This window comes from Bufo gargarizans, chromosome 3 (assembly GCF_014858855.1).
Source record: "Bufo gargarizans isolate SCDJY-AF-19 chromosome 3, ASM1485885v1, whole genome shotgun sequence".
Lineage (NCBI taxonomy): Eukaryota > Metazoa > Chordata > Amphibia > Anura > Bufonidae > Bufo > Bufo gargarizans.
The window spans coordinates 4,344,760-4,367,667 of NC_058082.1; the positions used below are offsets into that span (position 1 = coordinate 4,344,760).

The 22,908-nt window shown below is 44.7% G+C and overlaps 1 protein-coding gene across 8 annotated transcripts in view; it reads right to left on the minus strand.

Annotated features, from left to right (window-relative positions):
* LOC122930268 (NACHT, LRR and PYD domains-containing protein 12-like) overlaps positions 1–22,908 on the minus strand; it is a 797,118-nt gene that overhangs the window by 359,255 nt on the left and 414,955 nt on the right. For all 8 annotated transcript variants that reach the window (XM_044283506.1, XM_044283504.1, XM_044283509.1 and 5 more), the window contains one exon: positions 4,879–5,049. In XM_044283506.1, the coding sequence (XP_044139441.1) occupies positions 4,879–5,049 (171 nt within the window). The remainder of the gene's footprint in view (positions 1–4,878; positions 5,050–22,908) is intronic.

A 22,908-nucleotide genomic window follows, 5' to 3' on the forward strand; every position in this document is an offset into this window, starting at 1 on the left:
AGACATAACTCTTGACAAATTAAGCAGGCATGGCATACAATATAGGATGCACAACACGAATGGGTAGTTACTGAAGGGGAGTTGTGACTGCAGAGTCCCCCGTAGGGAGGCACATGCTCCCCGATTCCGCCTCCAGTCAATTCAACCACGGTCCCCACATGCTACTAAATTGGTCGTGCGAGAGGGTCTCCCAACTGGTTAGTTCTTCAAACCTGCAGATCTCGTGAACCTTTTGGGTCCATTCCTCAATTGAAGGTACTTGAGTCGAGAGCCAATGTAGAGGGATCAGAAGTTTGGCAGCCGACAACATGTGTGCTAATACAGAGTATTTGTGCAAGGGGAAATCCTTCGAAGGCACATTGAGAAGAACCAGAGTCGGAGAAAGTGGCGGGGCCAAAGGGCAAATTTGCTGCAATATCTTACTAAGCGAATTCCAAAATAAACCCAACATTTAATAGGGAAATTGCAGGAGGAAAAGGGGGGGGGGGGGGGGGGAATAAAGTAAGCATATAGCCTAGTATGCATAGACATAGCATTATGGAGCATTATAACCAATTAGTGTGGGCCGAAAAAAATGGCCCAGGAGATGTGGTCAGAGGGAACTGAGTAGAGAGGGGACGACAGGGATGAGGAGAGAGACAAAAAGGGCCTCACCCCCGGCCCCAGCCAGTGACCAGCAAGTAGAAAAGAAGTAACTGAAGTGGCCGTAAAAAGGGGCCTCAATAATTAGAGTCCAACCGCGCCATTCTGGGTTTCTTAAGTTTCTGTTTTCCAACAGTGGTCCACGGAGTAGGGAGTTGCGGGATCATGCCATCTTGCTGGACTGGAAGCCATGACGGAATGTCGATCGGCGGAATCTGTAAGGCATTCCAGAGCACCGGTAAGTCCTCAGGTGAACGGACTGTAATGCGCCTATTACCAGATGTGATCTGAACACCAAAAGGGTAAAGCCACTTGTACGGAATCCTGGCTGCGCGCAAAGCCTCTGTAAGGGGCTTCAATACTCTTCTTTTTTGGAGAGTGGAAGGGGCGACATCTTGGAACAGCTGTACTGTGGAGTCTGCAATTTTTACCTCCTCCAATCCCCTGGCCTTGTTTAAGATGGCGTCGGTGTCCCGAAAACTTAACAGGCTGCAAATAATGTCCCCCGGGTTATCCGCTGGAGAAGGCTTGGGACGAAGGGATCTGTGTACTCTCTCCACTATGATGTTTTTGGCGCGCTCCGCGCCCAGGAGGTAGGTGAAGAGATCATGCATGGCCGCAAAGAGATTCTCTTTATCCGCAGCCTCTGGAAGGCCTCTCACACGGATGTTTTTACGGCGGCTGCGATTTTCCTGGTCCTCAATTAATAGCAGGGCCATATTGATAGCTTCTGCATGGGCATCCAGGGTTTTACCAACGGACGCCGCTTGTGAAAAGAGCGCGTCCTGTGATTGCTCCAGGGCCTCCACCCGATTGCCTATATGGCGAATATCCACTTTGATGGACGAGAAGTCCGCAGCAATCGGGGCTAGGGCTCTCTGCAGGGCCATATCAAAATAGTCCTTAGATAAGGGGTTGGACTCACTCACCCCATGTTGCGGCCTGCCATCTCCCTCCAGGGGCAGAGAGCATTCTCCCTGAGCAGCATCCAGTCTGCGATTCGGCGCCTTCTTGTCCTCCCTGATGGGAGGCTGCGCCGCCTGCTTGTGAACAAATTTCTCCATCCTGCTCTCCGCTCGCTCTTCCGAAAAACCTCCGGCTAGTACTCCTGCACCAGGCTTTGGCTGGATCTTGACCATGGCACGGGAATTAGAGTGCTAAAGTGGCTGAAAGCAGCTTGGTGGTGGTAGCGCTTCTCTCAAGCAGCCGCCATGCAGCACGGTCAGGCTCCGCCCCCCCTCCACCATCTATTGTGACCTTCAGTCTGTGTCCTCCATTCTCCTTCCTCCACCATCTATTGAGGTCCCTGTGGCCTCCATTCTCCTTCCTCCACCATCTATTTGGGTCCCTGTGACCTCCATTCTCCTTCCTCCACCATCTGTTGTGGCCCTCAGTCTGTGGACTCCATTCTCCTTCCTCCACCATCTATTGTGGCCCCCATTCTCCTTCCTCCACCATATGTTGTTGCCTTCAGTCTGTAGCCTCCATTCTCCTTCCTCCACCATATGTTGTTGCCTTCAGTCTGTAGCCTCCATTCTCCTTCCTCCGCCATCTATTGTGGTCCATGTGGCCTCCATTCTCCTTTCTCCGCCATCTTTTGTGGTCCTTGTGGCCTTCATTCTCCTTCCTCCACCATCTATTGGGGTCCCTGTGGCCTCCATTCTCTTTCCTTCACCATCTGTTGTGGCTCTCAGTCTGTGGCCTCCATTCTCTTTCCTTCACCATCTGTTGTGGTCCCTGTGGCCTCTATTCTCCTTCCTCCGCCATCTATTGTGGCCCTCAGTCTGTGGCCTCCATTCTCCTCCTCCACCATCTATTGTGGCCCTCAGTCTCCTTCCTCCATCTGTGTGTGTGTATGCGAGTGCTAAGTGTATATAGCAGAGCTGTATGTGTACGGACTTGCCGTCTGTGTATAGCAGAGCTGGGTGTTACACCTGAAGTTCCGGATCTCGACGCCTCCACTTCACAAAACCACATTCCCTTCATAGAGGATCTAGAAAATACGTTTTCTTTTTTTCCGTTGTCAGGAAATGTCCGGAAAAACCCTCGGCAGCCGCAGGTCACCTGACAACCACTAGGTGGCGCCCACAGACTCATGTAGCAGGAGATATCATCTCACTGAGAGCCCTGTCACCTGTCTGAGCCGTATATTATACCTGTACTACAATATAAAGTACCGACACATACTGCACTCGTCATGCCACATCACAGTGTGGCACATCAGATGCTTTAACCCCTTCAGGACCAGCCTAATAGAGGGAATGCTGGCCACTAATAGTGATACAGATGGAGAGAAGCGTTCTCTACTGGAGCCCGATATGTGATGATGTCACGTGTGGTTATAGACGTGTCACAATGTAGGTTGTGATGTGCGGCTTTATACTGTGACACGTGGCAGGCGGACAGCGCGCAGAATGCTGCTGAAGCCTCCAGCTTTACATGCCGATACATACGAGATCACAGGCGGCCACAAACTGCAATCTGCAGCGCCCCCCAGAGGCCGCGGTCACACACAGCTTTTACTGGGGTTTTCTGAGATTTGGTGATTTTTGCAGTAAAGGTCTATGGAAAGTATCAGACAGAAGAGTTTTATTCCTGGAGTTTTTCTAATTCTGTGTTTTTTCTGCCTCTTTTCAGCAGCGCGGCGTGCTGGAGATCTGGCGGTTTTACATCTTTCACTATAGAGGAAAAACATTTCACAGACGTCCAGAGAGAAACGCGGCTGAAAACGGACAAAATCGGTTCTGTCACCTGCTGATGTCGCTGCGTTTTTTAGGTTTTGTTTTAGTGACTATTTATAAAACATGTAAAACATTTCTGAAGTGCGGCTGAGTTCTGACCCCGTACGGGGTGATTAACACGCCAGTGATCCGTCCGTGTCCTCCGTGGACCGCTCACGTGTCCATAGATTTCCCTGTGTTCCCTCATATACCCTTGTCTCTCCACACCCCGCGGGTCAGTGCAGGAACGGAGACATACAGAACTCCGTATAGTCGCCATATAAACCGCAGGCGCCATCGTGTTCTGTTCTCATCCACTGCATAGAAAGTGCATTACAGTTACTATTACAGTTACAAGGGAAAAAAACTTAAAAATCTTTAAAAAATACAAATTCTAATCTCCCCCTTTCCCAATTTTACATCTAAATATAAAGAATAAAAAATAAACATAATTGGTGTCGCCGCATCCGAAAATGTCCGAACTATTAAAATGTACAAGTGATTGTCCCGCACAGCGATCGCTGGTTTTTGGTCACTTCACCCCCTGAAAATAATAAGAAAATAAAAAGATCAAAAAGATATTTGTGACCCAAAATGGCAGCAATAAAAACTACAGCTCGCCCGTCAAAAACCAGCCTCCGCCCTGTAGATGGAGATAGAAAGCGGCCATGGGGTCCGGATACGGCCGGGAAGGACATTCAGATTTATCAAAGGTTTTTATTACTTTAAAAATAGTAAAATATAAAATAAACCATATAAATGTGGTATTGCTGTAATTGTACCGATCCTCAGGATAGGGTCGTCAGGTCAGTTTTGGCGCACCGGCAGCACCGTAAAAAAAACAACACAAAAAATGGAGGAATTGTAGCCCCAAAAAGAATGTTTTCCGGTGCTTTCAGTACAAGTTCTGGTAAATTAAATGGAGCCATTAAACCTCCATCTTGCGCCTCATGCACACGACCGTAGTCTCAGTCTGCAGCCGATCTGCCGACTGATGTAGACCCAGTATCTCATCGGGGCCACAAGACGTGCGGACATTACACCGTGTGCCCCCCACACCCTGAAGTCTGTCCTGTGGTCTCGAAAAACATAAAACGTCCTATTCTTCTCCATTTCGAGGACAGGAATAGAACTTTTCTCTAGACGGACCTCAAAATACAGCAGCGCATGAAGCCCTCAGACGGCAACGTGAACGGAAAAGTAAAAACGCTATGGTTCTTAGAAGTCGGGGAAAAAGCAAAAGGTAAAATCTCAGTGATGTGGAGAGAAGATGATAAATCTGCTGCAGATGACGCTTCTATACAGACTGTGCCGACATCAGGGGCGCAGGTAAGGGGGGCGGTGGCCGCTGACACCACTAGACCTGGGGCATTAGTCAGACATTAGTAGACGTCACATATCAAGGAGCAGTCAGCAGTTTATCTCATAGACATGGTGCGGAGCATAAAATTGAATAAGCACCATGTATAACGTGTGCCCCACATGTCTCCGTCCTGTACACATCTCTTATACTCACTGTAATGTCTCTATCCTGCAGGCCGGACTGGACAGAGCCTCCATCAAGTCACCGAAGTGAGGACCAGACAGACGGTTATAAGACAGGTCCAGTATCTTCAGGGACTGGTTATTCCTTATTACAGATGCCAACTGGATGCAGGAAGTGTCTGGTAGACGATTATCAGCCAATCTGTAAGAATAAGAAGATGAGATGTGGGTGAGGCGTCCACAGAGCGTTAGTATAAAGTCTGTAGATTGTGACTGTGGAGAGAAAATGTCCCCGGCTGTTAGTAAAATCCATAAATGTCATCACTAGAAGCCGCTTCTTGTGTGTGGTGGATGTCAGGAATGGCGGCAGCTGTATGATATGTCCATGTCCTAGAAATCCAGAACCCCTGAGGAGCGTCCTCACTTTATGGCATGTCATAAATCAGTGATGTGGCCCTCAGTCTCTGGCCTCCATTCTCCTTTTTCCACCATCTATTGTGGCCCTCAGTCTCCTTCCTCCACCATCTATTGTGGCCCTCAGTCTCTTTCCTCCCCCATCTATTGTGGCCCCCAGTATCCTTCCTACACCATGTATTGTGGCCCTCAGTCTCCTTCCTCTACTATCTATTGTGGCCCTCAGTTTCCCTCAGCCGGTCTTAATAAATTGGCGCCTAAGTGCTCACCCAGCGCCGCTGCCTCTTTAAGCACCTGATAGGCAGGGTGTCGGGGGCCCCCACCAGTCAGATATTGTTCCTGAGGACAGGCCATCAATATCAACCTCAGACTTTACCGTATTTGACAATTTATAATACGCCCTTTTAGTAAGAAAAAAATCTTGTCGTCAATAGGAGGAGCCACAGCAGGAAGACTGTACAGCCGACACTGTATAGATGCTAAGTATGTATGTGTAGCAGAGCTGTATGTGTAACAGAACTGTATATGTGTCGTAGAGCTGTATGTGAGTAACAGAGCTGTATGTGTGTAGTAAAGCTGTATGTGTAGTAAAGCTGTATATGTGTAGTAGAGCTGTATGTGTGTAACAGAGCTGTATGTGTGTAGTAAAGCTGTATATGTGTAGTAGAGCTGTATGGATGTATGGCAGTGCTGAGGGTGTATAGCAGATCTGTATATGTGTATGTCAGTGCGGTCTGTGTATAACAGTGCTGTGTGTAGAGCACATGTGTATGGCAGTACTAAGTTAACCCCTTAGTGACCACTGATACGTGTTTTTATGGCAGTCACTAAGGGGTCTCAGGCTGGGCCGCCGCTTTTTTACGAAGGCCCAGTCTAAGCGCTGCACAGGTCCCCCGTGCAGTGGGGAGCAGGGACTTGGCTCTCACACGAGAGAAGTGGCCCTGCTCTAATAGCCCGGACCGGCAGGGGTGCTGTTTAACAATTTACATGCTACGGGCAACGACGCCCGCCGCATGTAAAACGGTGGCAGAGGGAGCGCACTCCCTCTGTCTTCCATCGGCACCCCCCGCAAATGCGATCGCTCGATGCCGATGTGTGTGAAGGCTGGCTGGGGTCTATGAAGGCCCAAGACCAGCCTTCAGTAATTTCCAGCAGACTGCGCCTCTCTGGCGCAGCCTGCTGGTCAATGTCAAAATAGCATTGCTATTAAAATGCAATAAATTATAGGGATAATGCATTGCATTTTAACCACTTGGCGCCGCGCTAACGCCGAAAGGCGTCATCGCGGCGGCTCTCCCAGGCTACGCTAACGCCAATTGGCGTCATCTCGCGTGAGCCGAGATTTCCTGTGAACGCGCGCACACAGGCGCGCGCGCTCACAGGAACGGAAGGTAAGCGAGTGGATCTCCAGCCTGCCAGCGGCGATCGCTCGCTGGCAGGCTGGAGATGTGATTTTTTTAACCCCTAACAGGTATATTAGACGCTGTTTTGATAACAGCGTCTAATATACCTGCTACCTGGTCCTCTGGTGGTCCCTTTTGTTAGGATCGACCACCAGAGGACTCAGGCAGCTCACTAAAGTAGCACCAAACACCACTACACTACACTACACTACACCCCCCCGTCACTTATTAACCCTTTATAAACCACTGATCAGCCCATATAGACTCCCTGATCACCCCCCTGTCATTGATCACCCCCCCTGTCATTGATCACCCCCCCTGTAAGGCTCCATTCAGAGGTCCATATGATTTTTACGGATCCACGGATACATGGATCGGATCCGCAAAACGCATACGGACGTCTGAATGGAGCCTTACAGGGGGGTGATCAATGACAAGGGGGTGATCACGCATATAGACTTCCTGATCACTTCCCTGTCATTGATCACCCCCCTGTCATTCATCACCCCCGTGTAAGGCTCCATTCAGACGTCCGTATGATTTTTACGGATCCACTGATACATGGATCGGATCCGCAAAACACATGCGGACGTCTGAATGGAGCCTTACAGGGGGGTGATCAATGACAGAGGAGTGATCACCCATATAGACTCCCTGATCACCTCTGTCATTGATCACCCCCCTGTAAGGCTCCATTCAGACGTCCGTATGATTTTTACGGATACATGGATCGGATCCGCAAAACACATACGGACGTCTGAATGGAGCCTTACAGGGGGGTGATCAATGACAGAGGGGTGATCACCCATATAGACTTCCTGATCACCCCCTGTCATTGATCACCCCCCTGTCATTGATCACCCCCCTGTAAGGCTCCATTCAGACGTCCGTATGATTTTTACGGATCCACTGATACATGGATCGGATCCGCAAAACACATGCGGACGTCTGAATGGAGCCTTACAGGGGGGTGATCAGTGACAGGGGGGTGATCACCCCATATACACTCCCTGATCACCCCTCTGTCATTGATCACCCCCCTGTAGGGCTCCATTCAGACATCCGCATGTGTTTTGCGGATCCGATCCATGTATCCGTGGATCCGTAAAAAACGTCTGAATGGAGCCTTACAGGGGGGTGATCAATGACGGAGGTGATCAGGGAGTCTATATGGGTGATCACCCCTCTGTCATTGATCACCCCCCTGTAAGGCTCCATTCAGACGTCTGCATGTGTTTTTGCGGATCCGATGATCCGTAAAAAATCATACGGACGTCTGAATGGAGCCTTACAGGGGGCTGATCAATGACAGGGGGGTGATCATCCCATATAGACTCCCTGATCACCCCCCTGTCATTGATCACACACCCCCCCCCCCCCCCCCTGTAAGGCTCCATTTAGACATTTTTTTGGGCACAAGTTAGCGGAAATTTTTTGTTTGTTTTGTTTTTTCTTACAAAGTCTCATATTCCACTAACTTGTGTCAAAAAATAAAATCTCACATGAACTCACCATACCCCTCACGGAATCCAAATGCGTAAACTTTTTTTAGACATTTATATTCCAGACTTCTTCTGACGCTGTAGGGCCCCTAAAATGCCAGGGCAGTATAAATACCCCACATGTGACCCCATTCCGGAACGAAGACACCCCAAGGTATTCCGTGAGGGGCATATTGAGTCCATGAAAGATTGAAATTTTTGTCCCAAGTTAGCGGAAAGGGAGACTTTGTGAGAAAATACAAAAAAAAAATCAATTTCCGCTAACTTGTGCCAAAAAAAAAAAATTATAGGAACTCGCCATGCCCCTCACGGAATACCTTAGGGTGTCTTCTTTCCAAAGTGGGGTCACATGTGGGGTATTTATACTGCCCTGGCATGTTAGGGGCCCAAAAGCGTGAGAAGAAGTCTGGGATCCAAATGTCTAAAAATGCCCTCCTAAAAGGAATTTGGGCCGCTTTGCGCATCTAGGCTGCAAAAAAGTGTCACACATGTGGTATCGCCGTACTCAGTAGAAGTTGGGCAATGTGTTTTGGGGTGTCATTTTACATATACCCATGCTGGGTGAGAGAAATATCTTGGTCAAATGCCAACTTTGTATAAAAAAATGGGAAAAGTTGTCTTTTGCAGAGATATTTCTCTCACCCAGCATGGGTATATGTAAAATGACCCCCCAAAACACATTCCCCAACTTCTCCTGAGTACGGCGATACCAGATGTGTGTCACTTCTTTGCCGCCTAGGTGGGCAAAGGGGCCCACATTCCAAAGTGCACCTTTCAGATTTCACAGGCCATTTTTTACACATTTTGATTTCAAACTACTTACCACACATTAGGGCCCCTAGATTGCCAGGGCAGTATAACTACCCCACAAGTGACCCCATTTTGGAAAGAAGACACCCCAAGGTATTCCGTGAGGGGCACTGCGAGTTCCTAGAATTTTTTATTTTTTGTCACAAGTTAGCGGAAAATGATGATTTATTTATTTATTTTTTTTTTTCCTTACAAAGTCTCATATTCCACTAACTTGTGACAAAAAATAAAAAATTCCAGGAACTCGCCATGCCCCTCACGGAATACCTTGGGGTGTCTTCTTTCCAAAATGGGGTCACTTGTGGGGTAGTTATACTGCCCTGGCAATTTAGGGGCCCAAATGTGTGAGAAGTAGTTTGAAATCAAAATCTGTAAAAAATGGCCGGTGAAATCCTAAAGGTGCACTTTGGAATATGTGCCCCTTTGCCCACCTTGGCTGCAAAAAAGTGTGACACATCTGGTATCGCCGTACTCAGGAGAAGTTGGGCAATGTGTTTTGGGGTGTCATTTTACATATACCCATGCTGGGTGATATAAATATCTTGGTCAAATGCCAACTGTGTATAAAAAAATGGGAAAAGTTGTCTTTTGCCAAGATATTTCTCTCACCCAGCATGGGTATATGTAAAATGACACCCCAAAACACATTCCCCAACTTCTCCTGAGTACGGCGATACCAGATGTGTGTCACTTTTTTGCCGCCTAGGTGGGCAAAGGGGCACATATTCCAAAGAGCACCTTTCAGATTTCACAGGCCATTTTTTACAGATTTTGATTTCAAACTACTTCTCACACATATGGGCCCCTAAAATGCCAGGGCAGTATAACTACCCCACAAGTGACCCCATTTTGGAAAGAAGACACCCCAAGGTATTTCGTGATGGGCATAGTGAGTTCATGGAAGTTTTTATTTTTTGTCACAAGTTAGTGGAATATGAGACTTTGTAAGAAAAAAAAAAAAATAATAATAAATCATCATTTTCCGCTAACTTGTGACAAAAAATAAAAAGTTCTATGAACTCACTATGCCCCTCACTGAATACCTTAGGGTGTCTACTTTCCGAAATGGGGTCATTTGTGGGGGTTTTCTACTGTCTGGGCATTGTAGAACCTCAGGAAACATGACAGGTGCTCAGAAAGTCAGAGCTGCTTCAAGAAGCGGAAATTAACATTTTTGTACCATAGTTTGTAAATGCTATAACTTTTACCCAAACCATTTTTTTTTTACCCAAACATTTTTTTTAATCAAAGACATGTAGAACAATAAATTTAGCGACAAATTTATATATGGATGTAGTTTTTTTTGCAAAATTTTACAACTGAAAGTGAAAAATGTCATTTTTTTGCAAAAAAATCGTTAAATTTCGATTAATAACAAAAAAAGTAAAAATGTCAGCAGCAATGAAATACCACCAAATGAAAGCTCTATTAGTGAGAAGAAAAGGAGGTAAAATTAATTTGGGTGGTAAGTTGCATGACCGAGCAATAAACCGCTAAAGTTGTGGAGTGCCGATTTGTAAAAAAGGGCCTGGTCACTAGGGGGGTATAAACCTGTGGTCCTTAAGTGGTTAAAAGCAATCAAAATACTGTCTGTTATAGTAAGTGGTAAAAAAAAAAAAAAACATTTATTAAATAAAAAAATTCCATTAAAAAAATACGCTTTTCAATGAGAAAAATTGCAAAAAGAAATCTCCCCCGTATATTCTGATGAGGTCAGTCCGGGAACACTTACCTGTGTGTTATCCGGGGAGGGGGTCACTGCTCCCATTATGTGTTATACAGCGGGGGCAGGTATTACTGATAGCGCTGCTCTTCTCAGACATGACAGTGCTCCAGATGGCGACCAAAATGTTCTCCAGTGCGACTTAGGATCGTAAATGGCGACAAGACGTTATTGCTGCCATTTGTGACTAGACCTGTCACCGTGCTTCGTCTTAAAGAAAACAATGCCATCACCTAGCCAGGGTTGCCAACTGTCCGTAAATTTACAGACAATCCACAAAACCCGGGTGTTTTCTTCTGCCGCCCGTAGCATCCAGCAGAAAAAAAAAAACAGCCAGTAAAACCTGTGCCCGAACTCTGAAGTCTGCACTGCGCATGCGTGCACAGTGCAGTGAGATGGGGGTCAATGCTGCTCTGGAGGAAAGTGGAGCAGTGACGGAGGTCAGGAGGAGGAGTCCCACCAGCCACCAATGACAGCGCGGCTATCTCTCAAAGTTTCCTGCCTGCCGTGTTCCTGCGCCGCGCTGTCAGAGAGACTCGAGTGGAGGTTGCGCTGTGTCCTGAAACACTCTGCTAGACACTAATTGTGTTTCATCAAAAAGTACTCGTGCCTCAGTTCCCACAAAGGTGCACAGGGAGGGGGAGGTCACAACAAACCTCATACCTCCCAACTTTTGAAAAGAAGGAAGAGGGACACTGTGTGGCCACGCCTCTAACTCCGCCCAAAACATCACTAAACACATAATCCCATCGAATCCCCTAAATGCCCCCACATAGTAATTATTCCCCCACCCAGTATTCATGAGAGCATTGTGCCCCCTTCACAGATTATGCCCAGATATGTGCCCCCCTTACAGTAATATGCCCAGCTGTGCCCCCTCAGAATTATGCCCAGGACTGTCCCCTCACAGTAATATGCCCCCTCAGAATTATGCCCAGGACTGTGCCCCTCACAGTAATATGCCCAGCCATGTCCCCTCATAGTAATATGCCCAGGACTGTGCCCCTCACAGTAATAATTTGGGCAAGAAAGACATTTTTAGAGAGTTAACTCTCCCGATGCGAGATGTGTGGTAGACGCTCCACCTTTCTAGAAGTCTCAGCTTTCTGAGGAGCGGTGGGTGATTGTGTGAGTAACGTGTATTGTAGGAGGCTGTTAGCAGAACGGGAAATTAGAGTCGGGAAACTTCCAACTATGGGAGCGAGATATTGAATGCTTTTGATTTCGCATTATTAAGGCTCGGGCTACACTGCGCCTGTAATGATAGTCAATGGTGTCGCACTGCAACATGCGACATACTGGGACCGGCGCCAAGAATCCATCCAAGTTGTGTATCAGCAGGTGCAGTGCGACACCACAGACTACCATTACAATAAATGCTGGTGACTTTTCTGTGACACATGTCGCTGTGTAGCCCTAACCTAATAGTGAGGCCTGAGACGGCCCTGAACCTGGACAACGCTAAGAGCAGATCAGGGAGGGAAACATGAGGAGACGATTCACACGACCGTATGATTGGGTCCGCATCTGTTCCGCTATTTTGGCCTGTTCCATGGCCCTGCAAAAAGATAGAGAATGTCCTATTCTTGTCTGCAATCGTGGACAAGAATAGGCATTTCTATCATAGTGCCGGCCATGCGCGGTCCGCAAAATGCGGAACATACATGGACGGTATCTATGTTTTGCGGATCCACAATTTTCAGACCGCAAAACACTACGGCCGTCTAAATGAGCCCTTACAATGTAGTCCGCAAACATACACATTTTATGGTGGATGGATGCAAGTTCCACACCTTTAAAATCAATATTGCTACGAATACAAAACGCCTTGAGTTCTAGAGCCAATATAAACAAAGGGGACAAGGGGCATCCCAGTCGTGTGCCCCTCCGGATTGAGAATAGTCCAGAAACCCTTTATAGTGGACACATGCTTGAGGGTTAGCATAAAGTACTTGAAGCCATGTAAGGAGGGAACCTCCAGTGTCTGAGTACAGAGGACAAGCAGAGCCATGATAAGGTACCCAAAGCCTGATGAATATCTAGAGAGAGCAGCACGGCAGGGATGCCCCCAGCGTTACAGGCGTGAATGAGATGAGGTATGCCTCTGATGTGGTTGTTGATCCTTCCAATCAAGGAAGATAATGGTGTATTAAGGCGGGTTGCCAGTGTCTTAGTAAGGAGTCTATATTAATAGGTGAGATGGAGTGATGATTGACTCGATCAAGGGGATCTTGATCAGGTTTGAGGATCATTGATATAGCTGCCTGGAGAGATTCTTGGTGAACTGTAGGACCCTTACATTGCATTAAAACATTCTTCTAGGTAAGGACCAAGAACGGAGGAGAACTTTTTATAATATAACCCAGAAAAGCCATTGGGGCCTGGGCATTTCTGAATCTTAAGGGAAGCAATTGCCATTCTACCGCTATTGGGGTCATTTCAGAAGGTAATAGTGATACTGGAGAGTCTGCTGTGGGAGATAGACTAGTCTTCTGTAAATAGGTAGCGATCTGTTCGGAAGAGGAGATGTGCGGTTGTGAATAGAGACGGAATAGGAAGGATTTTTCAGGATTATTGGTTATTGTGCCTTGAATAGTGCGGAGTTTATAAAAAGGGCCCAGAAGATGGGGTGGATTGCAGTGTCCTAGCTAGTGGGGTGAACGGCTTATTGTTTAGGGGATAATATTTCTGACGGGACCATCATTCAACAGTATCGGAGAGAGAAAGATTGAGCTCTGTCTGTGGGCGAGAGAGAGCGTGGTGGTGTCTTCAGAGGGGTTTGCCTTTGCCAAGACTTCACATTGATTCAGGAGGTGGGTAATCTAAAATATAACGTTTAATGATAATGCAGATAAAACAATGAAAATTCCTAGATAAAGTGTGCAAAAACAAACCTTGGGATAGGGAATGTTGATAAACCCTAGGTGTCACCCAGGTATCTATCCCAAATGAAAAATACAAAAAAACACTATAAAAGTGCACGGCGGCACCAGTAACCAATTGTCCTACCGGTACCGCGAGACAGGATGCGGATCCTTCACCACCGACAGTACTCAAGGCTTCTCCATATATGTAGACAGATGAAGAAGTGATGTCAGGCAGTGATACACATACAGACGTGGACAAAATTGTTGGTACCCTTTGGTCAATGAAAGAAAAAGTCACAATGGTCACAGAAATAACTTTAATCTGACAAAAGTAATAATAAATTAAAATTCTATAAATGTTAACCAATGAAAGTCAGACATTGTTTTTCAACCATGCTTCAACAGAATTATGTAAAAAAATAAACTCATGAAACAGGCATGGACAAAAATGATGGTACCCCTAGAAAACACAGAACATAATGTGACCAAAGGGACATGTTAATTCAAGGTGTGTCCACTAATTAGCATCACAGGTGTCTACAACCTTGTAATCAGCCATTGGGCCTATATATATGGCTCCAGGTAATCACTGTGTTGTTTGGTGATATGGTGTGTACCACACTCGACATGGACCAGAGGAAGCAAAGGAAAGAGCTGTCTCAAGAGATCAGAAAGAAAATTATAGACAAGCATGTTAAAGGTAAAGGCTATAAGACCATCTCCAAGCAACTAGATGTTCCTGTGAGTACAGTTGCACATATTATTCATAAGTTTAAGATCCATGGGACTGTAGCCAACCTCCCTGGACGTGGCCGCAGGAGGAAAATTGATGACAAATCTAAGAGACGGATAATCCGAATGGTAACAAAAGAGCCTAGAAAGACTTCTAAAGAGATTCAAGGTGAACTTCATGCTCAAGGAACATCAGTGTCAGATCGCACCATCCGTCGTTGTTTGAGCCAAAGTGGACTACATGGGAGACGACCAAGGAGGACACCATTGTTGAAAACGAATCATAAAAAAGCAAGACTGGAATATGCCAAACTACATGTTGACAAGCCACAAAGCTTCTGGGAGAATGTCCTGTGGACAGATGAGACAAAAATCGAAGTTTTTGCCAAGGCACATCAGCTGTATGTTCACAGACGAAAAAATGAAGCATATCAAGAAAAGAACACTGTCCCTACTGTGAAACATGGAGGAGGCTCTGTTATGTTCTGGGGCTGCTTTGCTGCGTCTGGCACAGGGTGTCTTGAATCTGTGCAGGGTACAATGAAATCTCAAGACTATCAAGGAATTCTAGAGAGAAATGTACTAGCCAGTGTCAGAAAGCTTGGTCTCAGTCGCAGGTCATGGGTCTTGCAACAGGACAATGACCCAAAACACACCGCTAAAAACACCCAAGAATGGCTAAGAGGAAAAAATTGGACTATTCTAAAGTGGCCTTCTATGAGCCCTGACCTCAATCCTATTGAGCATCTTTGGAAGGAGCTGAAACATGCAGTCTGGAAAAGGCACCCTTCAAACCGGACACAACTGGAGCAGTTTGCTCATGAGGAGTGGGCCAAAATACCTGCTGAGAGGTGCAGATGTCTCATTGACAGTTACAGGAAGCGTTTGATTGCAGTGATTGCCTCAAAAGGTTGCGCAACAAAATATTAAGTTAGGGGTACCATCATTTTTGTCCATGCCTGTTTCATGAGTTTATTTTTTTACATAATTCTGTTGAAGCATGGTTGAAAAACAATGTCTGACTTTCATTGGTTAACATTTATAGAATTTTAATTTATTATTACTTTTGTCAGATTAAAGTTATTTCTGTGACCATTGTGACTTTTTCTTTCATTGACCAAAGGGTACCAACAATTTTGTCCACGTCTGTATGTGCAGGGTCCCTGTAAAGGCCCTATGGCTGACTAACAGTAATTACCCTAATACTAGATGTAGGTAGCAGCCTAACCACAGGGCACTCGTCCTTACAAGGACGACCCCGTCCGGAACCTGTCCCTTTAAAAGAATATACTATATGTCCCTAAAGGATCTAGAAAGAACTCCCTACACGCATGTTTCACTGCCTGAAAAAAAATATATAAAGCAGTTCATCAGGGGAGATGAGGGGAAAAGTGCTAGGGATAGGTATTAGATAAGCCCTTAATCCCTAGAGACCAGCCTGACAGGATACGTCGGCCAGCGATGAAGGTATACCAGATGATGGACACCTCCTAGGGCTGTCTCTAGATGGAGAGACTCTGGAACATGCAGTTACAAGATACAAAGATAACTGCACCTGGGACGCCAACCTGACTGGCGTTCCCACCATATTTAAATAATCACCTGGCTGCCGCCTCCGCCGCCCATAGTGTGAGAAGGCCAATTGTTTTTGAGGAGATCTCCACGTTTTTTTTTAGGGAATTTGGTATTTTTGCAATTGTTGCATCGTCCACATCTGTAAAAGCCTTTCGTGGAGATCTCCTCAAAAACAAATAAATTCTCTTATCAAATAAATGAATTCCTATCCTGCGACACATCAAATGTAATTTACATAATCGAATGCCCCTGCAATAAACAATACATAGAAAGGACCAAAAGATCATTGAAAAAAAGAATATCAGAAGATAGAAACAATATCAAAAATGGCTACGAAAAACATACGATATCAAATCACTACAAAATTCATCACAACAAAGATGCAAGCCTAATGACATTTGCTGCCTTCGAAAAAGTAGAAATTAGTTGGAGAGGAGGCGACCATATATCCAAAATGTCAAGACAAGAATCAGGTAGAATCTACGACTTCGAAACAATAACACCAGACGGACTAAACGCAGAACTTGAACTATTCGGTTTTCTTTAAACCAAATACCGGGGCCACCACCCACATTGACAGACAGACGAGTGTCCGGCTGTTTACCAGCACCTCGTCCGTTCCTCGATGTGGGTATTCCACCCCATTCTTAAACACCAACAAAAATACTCTATTATACAATATCCTATTAATCCATTCCTTAACAATAAACCAAAAACATGCTAAACTTCACCAAATAGGACAACCTTCATTACATCACCCCCCTACACTTCAGAAATATATCTGGAAGGCAAGAATAACACAAATAAACCAAAAACGCATATAGCCCCAAAAAAACGCACCAAAAACGCACCTGCGTTTTATATGCCAAACAAACATAAGAACATAAAAACTCAATCCCTAAAAGACAAAACACCATATTACATAAAAATCTCCCAAAAAAGACCAAAGTAATCACAAAACATTCAAATCTAATTAAATAACACAGATACAGATAATATAAAGAAAAGATAAACAAAGTAATATAGGAAACAAACAACCATTTTGTCCACATGTAAAATAATCCTATTATCCACAATAATTGCCAATATTTAGAATTTCAATACCTCAGAAACCAATACAAAATATTAGGTGCAAATAGAAAAACCAAAATAACACAATTGGACAAAAAAACGCATTTACCCTTCAAAAAACGCATCAAAACCGCATCTGCGTTTTGTGCACCAACCACTGTATAAAGACACCAGTATTCAAATCCTGGCAACAAAAATACAACCAATTCAAAATAATCAATAGGACATCTTAAAAGATAACATAAATAAGAAAATACCTTAAAAAAAAACATCTTCAAATAAGATCAATACAGATCAACAATAGAATATAAAAGAAGAAGAAAAAATATAAATCCAAAACAAATGAACCAAATCTTTTTAATATATGAAAAAAGACATCAGTAAGCAACCTACTGAACTCCAATCAGCAACATCCAGGCCGGGGTTTTGGTGGGATAATAAAGAAATGGGTATATAAGAGGGCAGTGTAAATAAATCCAATATAGCCACTGATGAAGAGGTAGGAACACCTCGAAACGCGTATGGCAACTTGGCATTATATTCTACGACTACCCACCGATACCCACGCCTTGCTAAAAGGATCCTGGATTATCGCAACTACATAGGAAATCTTCTTACGAAGCTTTGAAGTTTGAGATACGAAGAAAAACTCAGCAACCGGACGGCAACATACAGTGTGGACAGAACCAACCAGCGGGAGGACTACACCGACTATTGCTCCACCAAAACAGGTATCCTACTCGGACCGCAGGGGGAGTACAACCATTTGCTGTGTGGGACGCCACCAGCAACAAAACATAGAGTGAAAACTCCCTGACGGCAGAGAAGTATTACCTATATTCATGCTCGCTATTTACACCTGCAAAGACTCCATCAATACTGGACCAACTTCAAGTCTTTTCTTACCTTGTTTTTACCTTTTTATTTTTATTTTATTTTCAAATTTTTAAGTACACAATATCTAATATTTTTTTATATATTTCTAATTATATATCTATATATTTTTTGGAACAATCGCCTTATACACACATTTTTGGGACAATTTCCATATATTCCTTGGACATTATACTTTTGGACATTCCCAGATATATATTTTCAGACACCGACTGCTTGGACACCATTGGACCTTTTACATAATATATATTATACATTCTATACGTATATACCATAGTTTTTCACTTCCACTACCATTTTTAGATTTTTCAGATACCCCCAAGATCCGCATCACTCTACTCTAATTATCATTACAATCACATCCTTACCACACTATTTTTGGTGATAATACCAACACTAAGCCCCCACATTCCTGTATTAACCCTTAAAATATTTTAAAACCATTATTTAATAAAAACTCTGTATAAAATCTAACAATAAATATCCTTTAAAAACCAGATATAGAGCGCCTGTCAACTTCCTTATTTTTTCATGTGAAATATGTTTGTTATAGACATACCGCTACACTGTGCCCCACAATATACAGTATACCGCTACACTGTGCCCCACAATATACAGTATACCGCTACACTGTGCCCACAATATACAGTATACCGCTACACTGTGCCACACAATATACAGTATACCTCTACACTGTGCCCACAATATACAGTATACCGCTACACTGTGCCCCACAATATACAGTATACCTCTACACTGTGCCACACAATATACAGTATACCAGCTACACTGTGCCCCACAATATACAGTATACCGCTACACTGTGCCCACAATATACAGTATACCTCTACACTGTGCCCACAATATACAGTATACGCTACACTGTGCCACACAATATACAGTAGACCGCTACCGTGCCCCACAATATACAGTATACTCTACCACTGCGCCCACAATATACAGTATACCTCTACACTGTGCCCACATATAAAGTAATACTCTAACACTGTGCCCCACAATATACAGTATACCTCTACACTGTCGCCCCACAATATACAGTATAACCTCTACACTGTGCCCCACAATATACAGTATACCGCTACACTGTGCCCACACAATATACAGTAGACCTCTACACTGTGCCCCACATATACAGTATACCTCTACACTGTGCCACACAATATACAGTATACCTCTACACTGTGCCCCACAATAGACAGTATACCGCTACACTGTGCCCCACAATATACAGTATACCTCTACACTGTGCCCCACAATATACAGTATACCTCTACACTGTGCCCCACAATATACAGTATACCTCTACACTGTGCCCCACAATATACAGTATACCACTACACTGTGCCCCACAATACACAGTATACCCTACACTGTGCCCCACAATATACAGTATACCTCTACACTGTGCCCACAATATACAGTATACCTCTACACTGTGCCCCACAATATACAGTACTACCGCTACACTGTGCCACACAATATACAGTATACCGCTACACTGTGCCCCACAATATACAGATACCTCTACACTGTGCACACAATATACAGTATACCTCGACACTGTGCCCCACAATATACAGTATACCTCTACACTGTGCCCACAATATACAGTATACACCTCTACACTGTGCCCCACAATATACAGTATACCTCTACACTGTGCCCACAATATACAGTATACCTCTACACTGTGCCCACACAATATACAGTATACCTCTACACTGTGCCCCACAATATACAGTATACCGCTACACTGTGCCCCACAATATACAGTATACCTCTACACTGTGCCCCACAATATACAGTATACCTCTACACTGTGCCCCACAATATACAGTATACCGCTACACTGTGCCCCACAATATACAGTATACCTCTACACTGTGCCCCACAATACAGATACCTCGACACTGTGCCCCATATACAGTATACCTCTACACTGTGCCCCACAATATACAGTATACCTCTACACTGTGCCACACAATATACAGTATACCTCTACACTGTGCCCCACAATATACAGTATACCTCTACACTGTGACCACACAATATACAGTATACCTCTACACTGTGCCACACAATATACAGTATACCTCTACACTGTGCCCCACAATATACAGTATACCGCTACACTGTGCCCCACAATATACAGTATACCTCTACACTGTGCCCCACAATATACAGTATACCTCTACACTGTGCCCCACAATATACAGTATACCTCTACACTGTGCCCCACAATATACAGTATACCTCTACACTGTGCCCCACAATATACAGTATACCTCTACACTGTGCCCCACAATATACAGTATACCTCTACACTGTGCCACACAATATACAGTATACCTCTACACTGTGCCCCACAATATACAGTATACCTCTACACTGTGCCCACAATATACAGTATACCTCTACACTGTGCCACACAATATACAGTATACCTCTACACTGTGCCCACAATATACAGTATACCTCTACACTGTGCCCCACAATATACAGTATACCGCTACACTGTGCCCCACAATATACAGTATACCTCTACACTGTGCCCCACAATATACAGTATACCTCTACACTGTGCCCCACAATATACAGTATACCGTCTACACTGTGCCCCACAATATACAGTATACCTCTACACTGTGCCCCACAATATACAGTATACCTCTACACTGTGCCCCACAATATACAGTATACCTCTACACTGTGCCCCACAATATACAGTATACCTCTACACTGTGCCACACAATATACAGTATACCTCTACACTGTGCCCCACAATATACAGTATACCTCTACACTGTGCCACACAATATACAGTATACCTCTACACTGTGCCCACAATATACAGTATACCTCTACACTGTGCCCACAATATACAGTATACCTCTACACTGTGCCACATATACAGTATACCTCTACACTGTGCCACACATATACAGTATACCTCTACACTGTGCCACATATACAGTATACCTCTACACTGTGCCCACAATATACAGTATACCTCTACACTGTGCCCCACAATATACAGTATACCTCTACACTGTGCCCCACATATACAGTATACCTCTACACTGTGCCCCACAATATACAGTATACCTACACTGTGCCACACAATATACAGTATACCTCTACACTGTGCCACACAATATACAGTATACCTCTACACTGTGCCACACAATATACAGTATACCTCTACACTGTGCCACACAATATACAGTATACCTCTACACTGTGCCACACAATATACAGTGTACCTCTACACTGTGCCCCACAATATACAGTATACCTCTACACTGTGCCCACAATATACAGTATACCTCTACACTGTGCCCACAATATACAGTATACCTCTACACTGTGCCCCACAATATACAGTATACCTCTACACTGTGCCCACAATATACAGTATACCTCTACACTGTGCCACACAATATACAGTATACCTCTACACTGTGCCCCACAATATACAGTATACCTCTACACTGTGCCCACAATATACAGTATACCTCTACACTGTGCCCCACAATATACAGTATACCTCTACACTGTGCCACACAATATACCTCTACACTGTGCCACACAATATACAGTATACCTCTACACTGTGCCCCACAATATACAGTATACCTCTACACTGTGCCCACAAGATACAGGTATACTCTTCCACTGTGCCCACAGTAAAGTACCTCTACACTGTGCCCCACAATATACAGTATACCGCTACACTGTGCCACACATATACAGTATACCTCTACACTGTGCCCCACAATATACAGTTATACCTCTACACTGTGCCACACATATACAGTATACCTCTACACTGTGCCACACAATATACAGTATACCGCTACACTGTGCCACACAATATACAGTATACCTCTACACTGTGCCACACAATATACAGTATACCTCTATACTGTGCCACACAATATACGTTATACCTCTACACTGTGCCACCCAATATACCGTAACCTCTACACTGTGCCACACAATATACAGTATACCGCTACACTGTGCCACACAATATACAGTATACTCTACACTGTGCCCCAGAATGTACAGTATACCTCTACACTGTGCCACACAATGTACAGTAACCTCTACACTGTGCCCACCAATATACAGTATACCTCTACACTGTGCCCCACAATATACAGTATACCTCTACACTGTGCCCCCACAATGTACAGTATACCTCTACACTGTGCCCACAATATACAGTATACCTCTACACTGTGCCACCCAATATACAGTATACCTCTACACTGTGCCCACAAATACAGTATACCTCTACACTGTGCCACACAATATAAAGTATACCTCTATCACTGGCCACACAATATACAGTATACCGCTACACTGTGCACACACATATACAGTATACCTCTACACTGTGCCACACAATATACAGTATACCTCTCTCTACACTGTGCCACACAATATACAGTATACCTCTACACTGTGCCACACAATATACAGTATACCGCTACACTGTGCCCCACAATATACAGTATACCTCTACACTGTGCCACACAATATACAGTATACCTCTACACTGTGCCCCACAATATACAGTATACCTCTACACTGTGCCACACAATATACAGTATACCGCTACACTGTGCCACACAATATACAGTATACCGCTACACTGTGTAGTCTGTTCTATAAGCACCCTTGTTCTGTGGCGGCGGACAGAAAATAATCTGGAAGTGCCCCTCCCGAGACCAGGCTCTGGATCCGCCACTGGTCTGGACTGCTCACAGGAGTGTACATTTCTTCTATACTGTAATCCCCATCCTCTGACCTGCAGAAATCAGCACTCGCTCGATAACTAACAGGCAGTACCTGTAGGCTGTAGCCTGGCCCTGTTACTGAAGCTAGCCGAGTGGTGTAAGGTTAAGGTACTAGTAGAGATGAGCGGCTGCTGAATCCTGATTTAAAGTTAAAGTTACTGCAGGATATGGATTACAGTTTAGAAATGTCAAATGTACACTCCTGTGAGCGGCGGGATGGGGGATCTGTGGGTGACACTGTTAT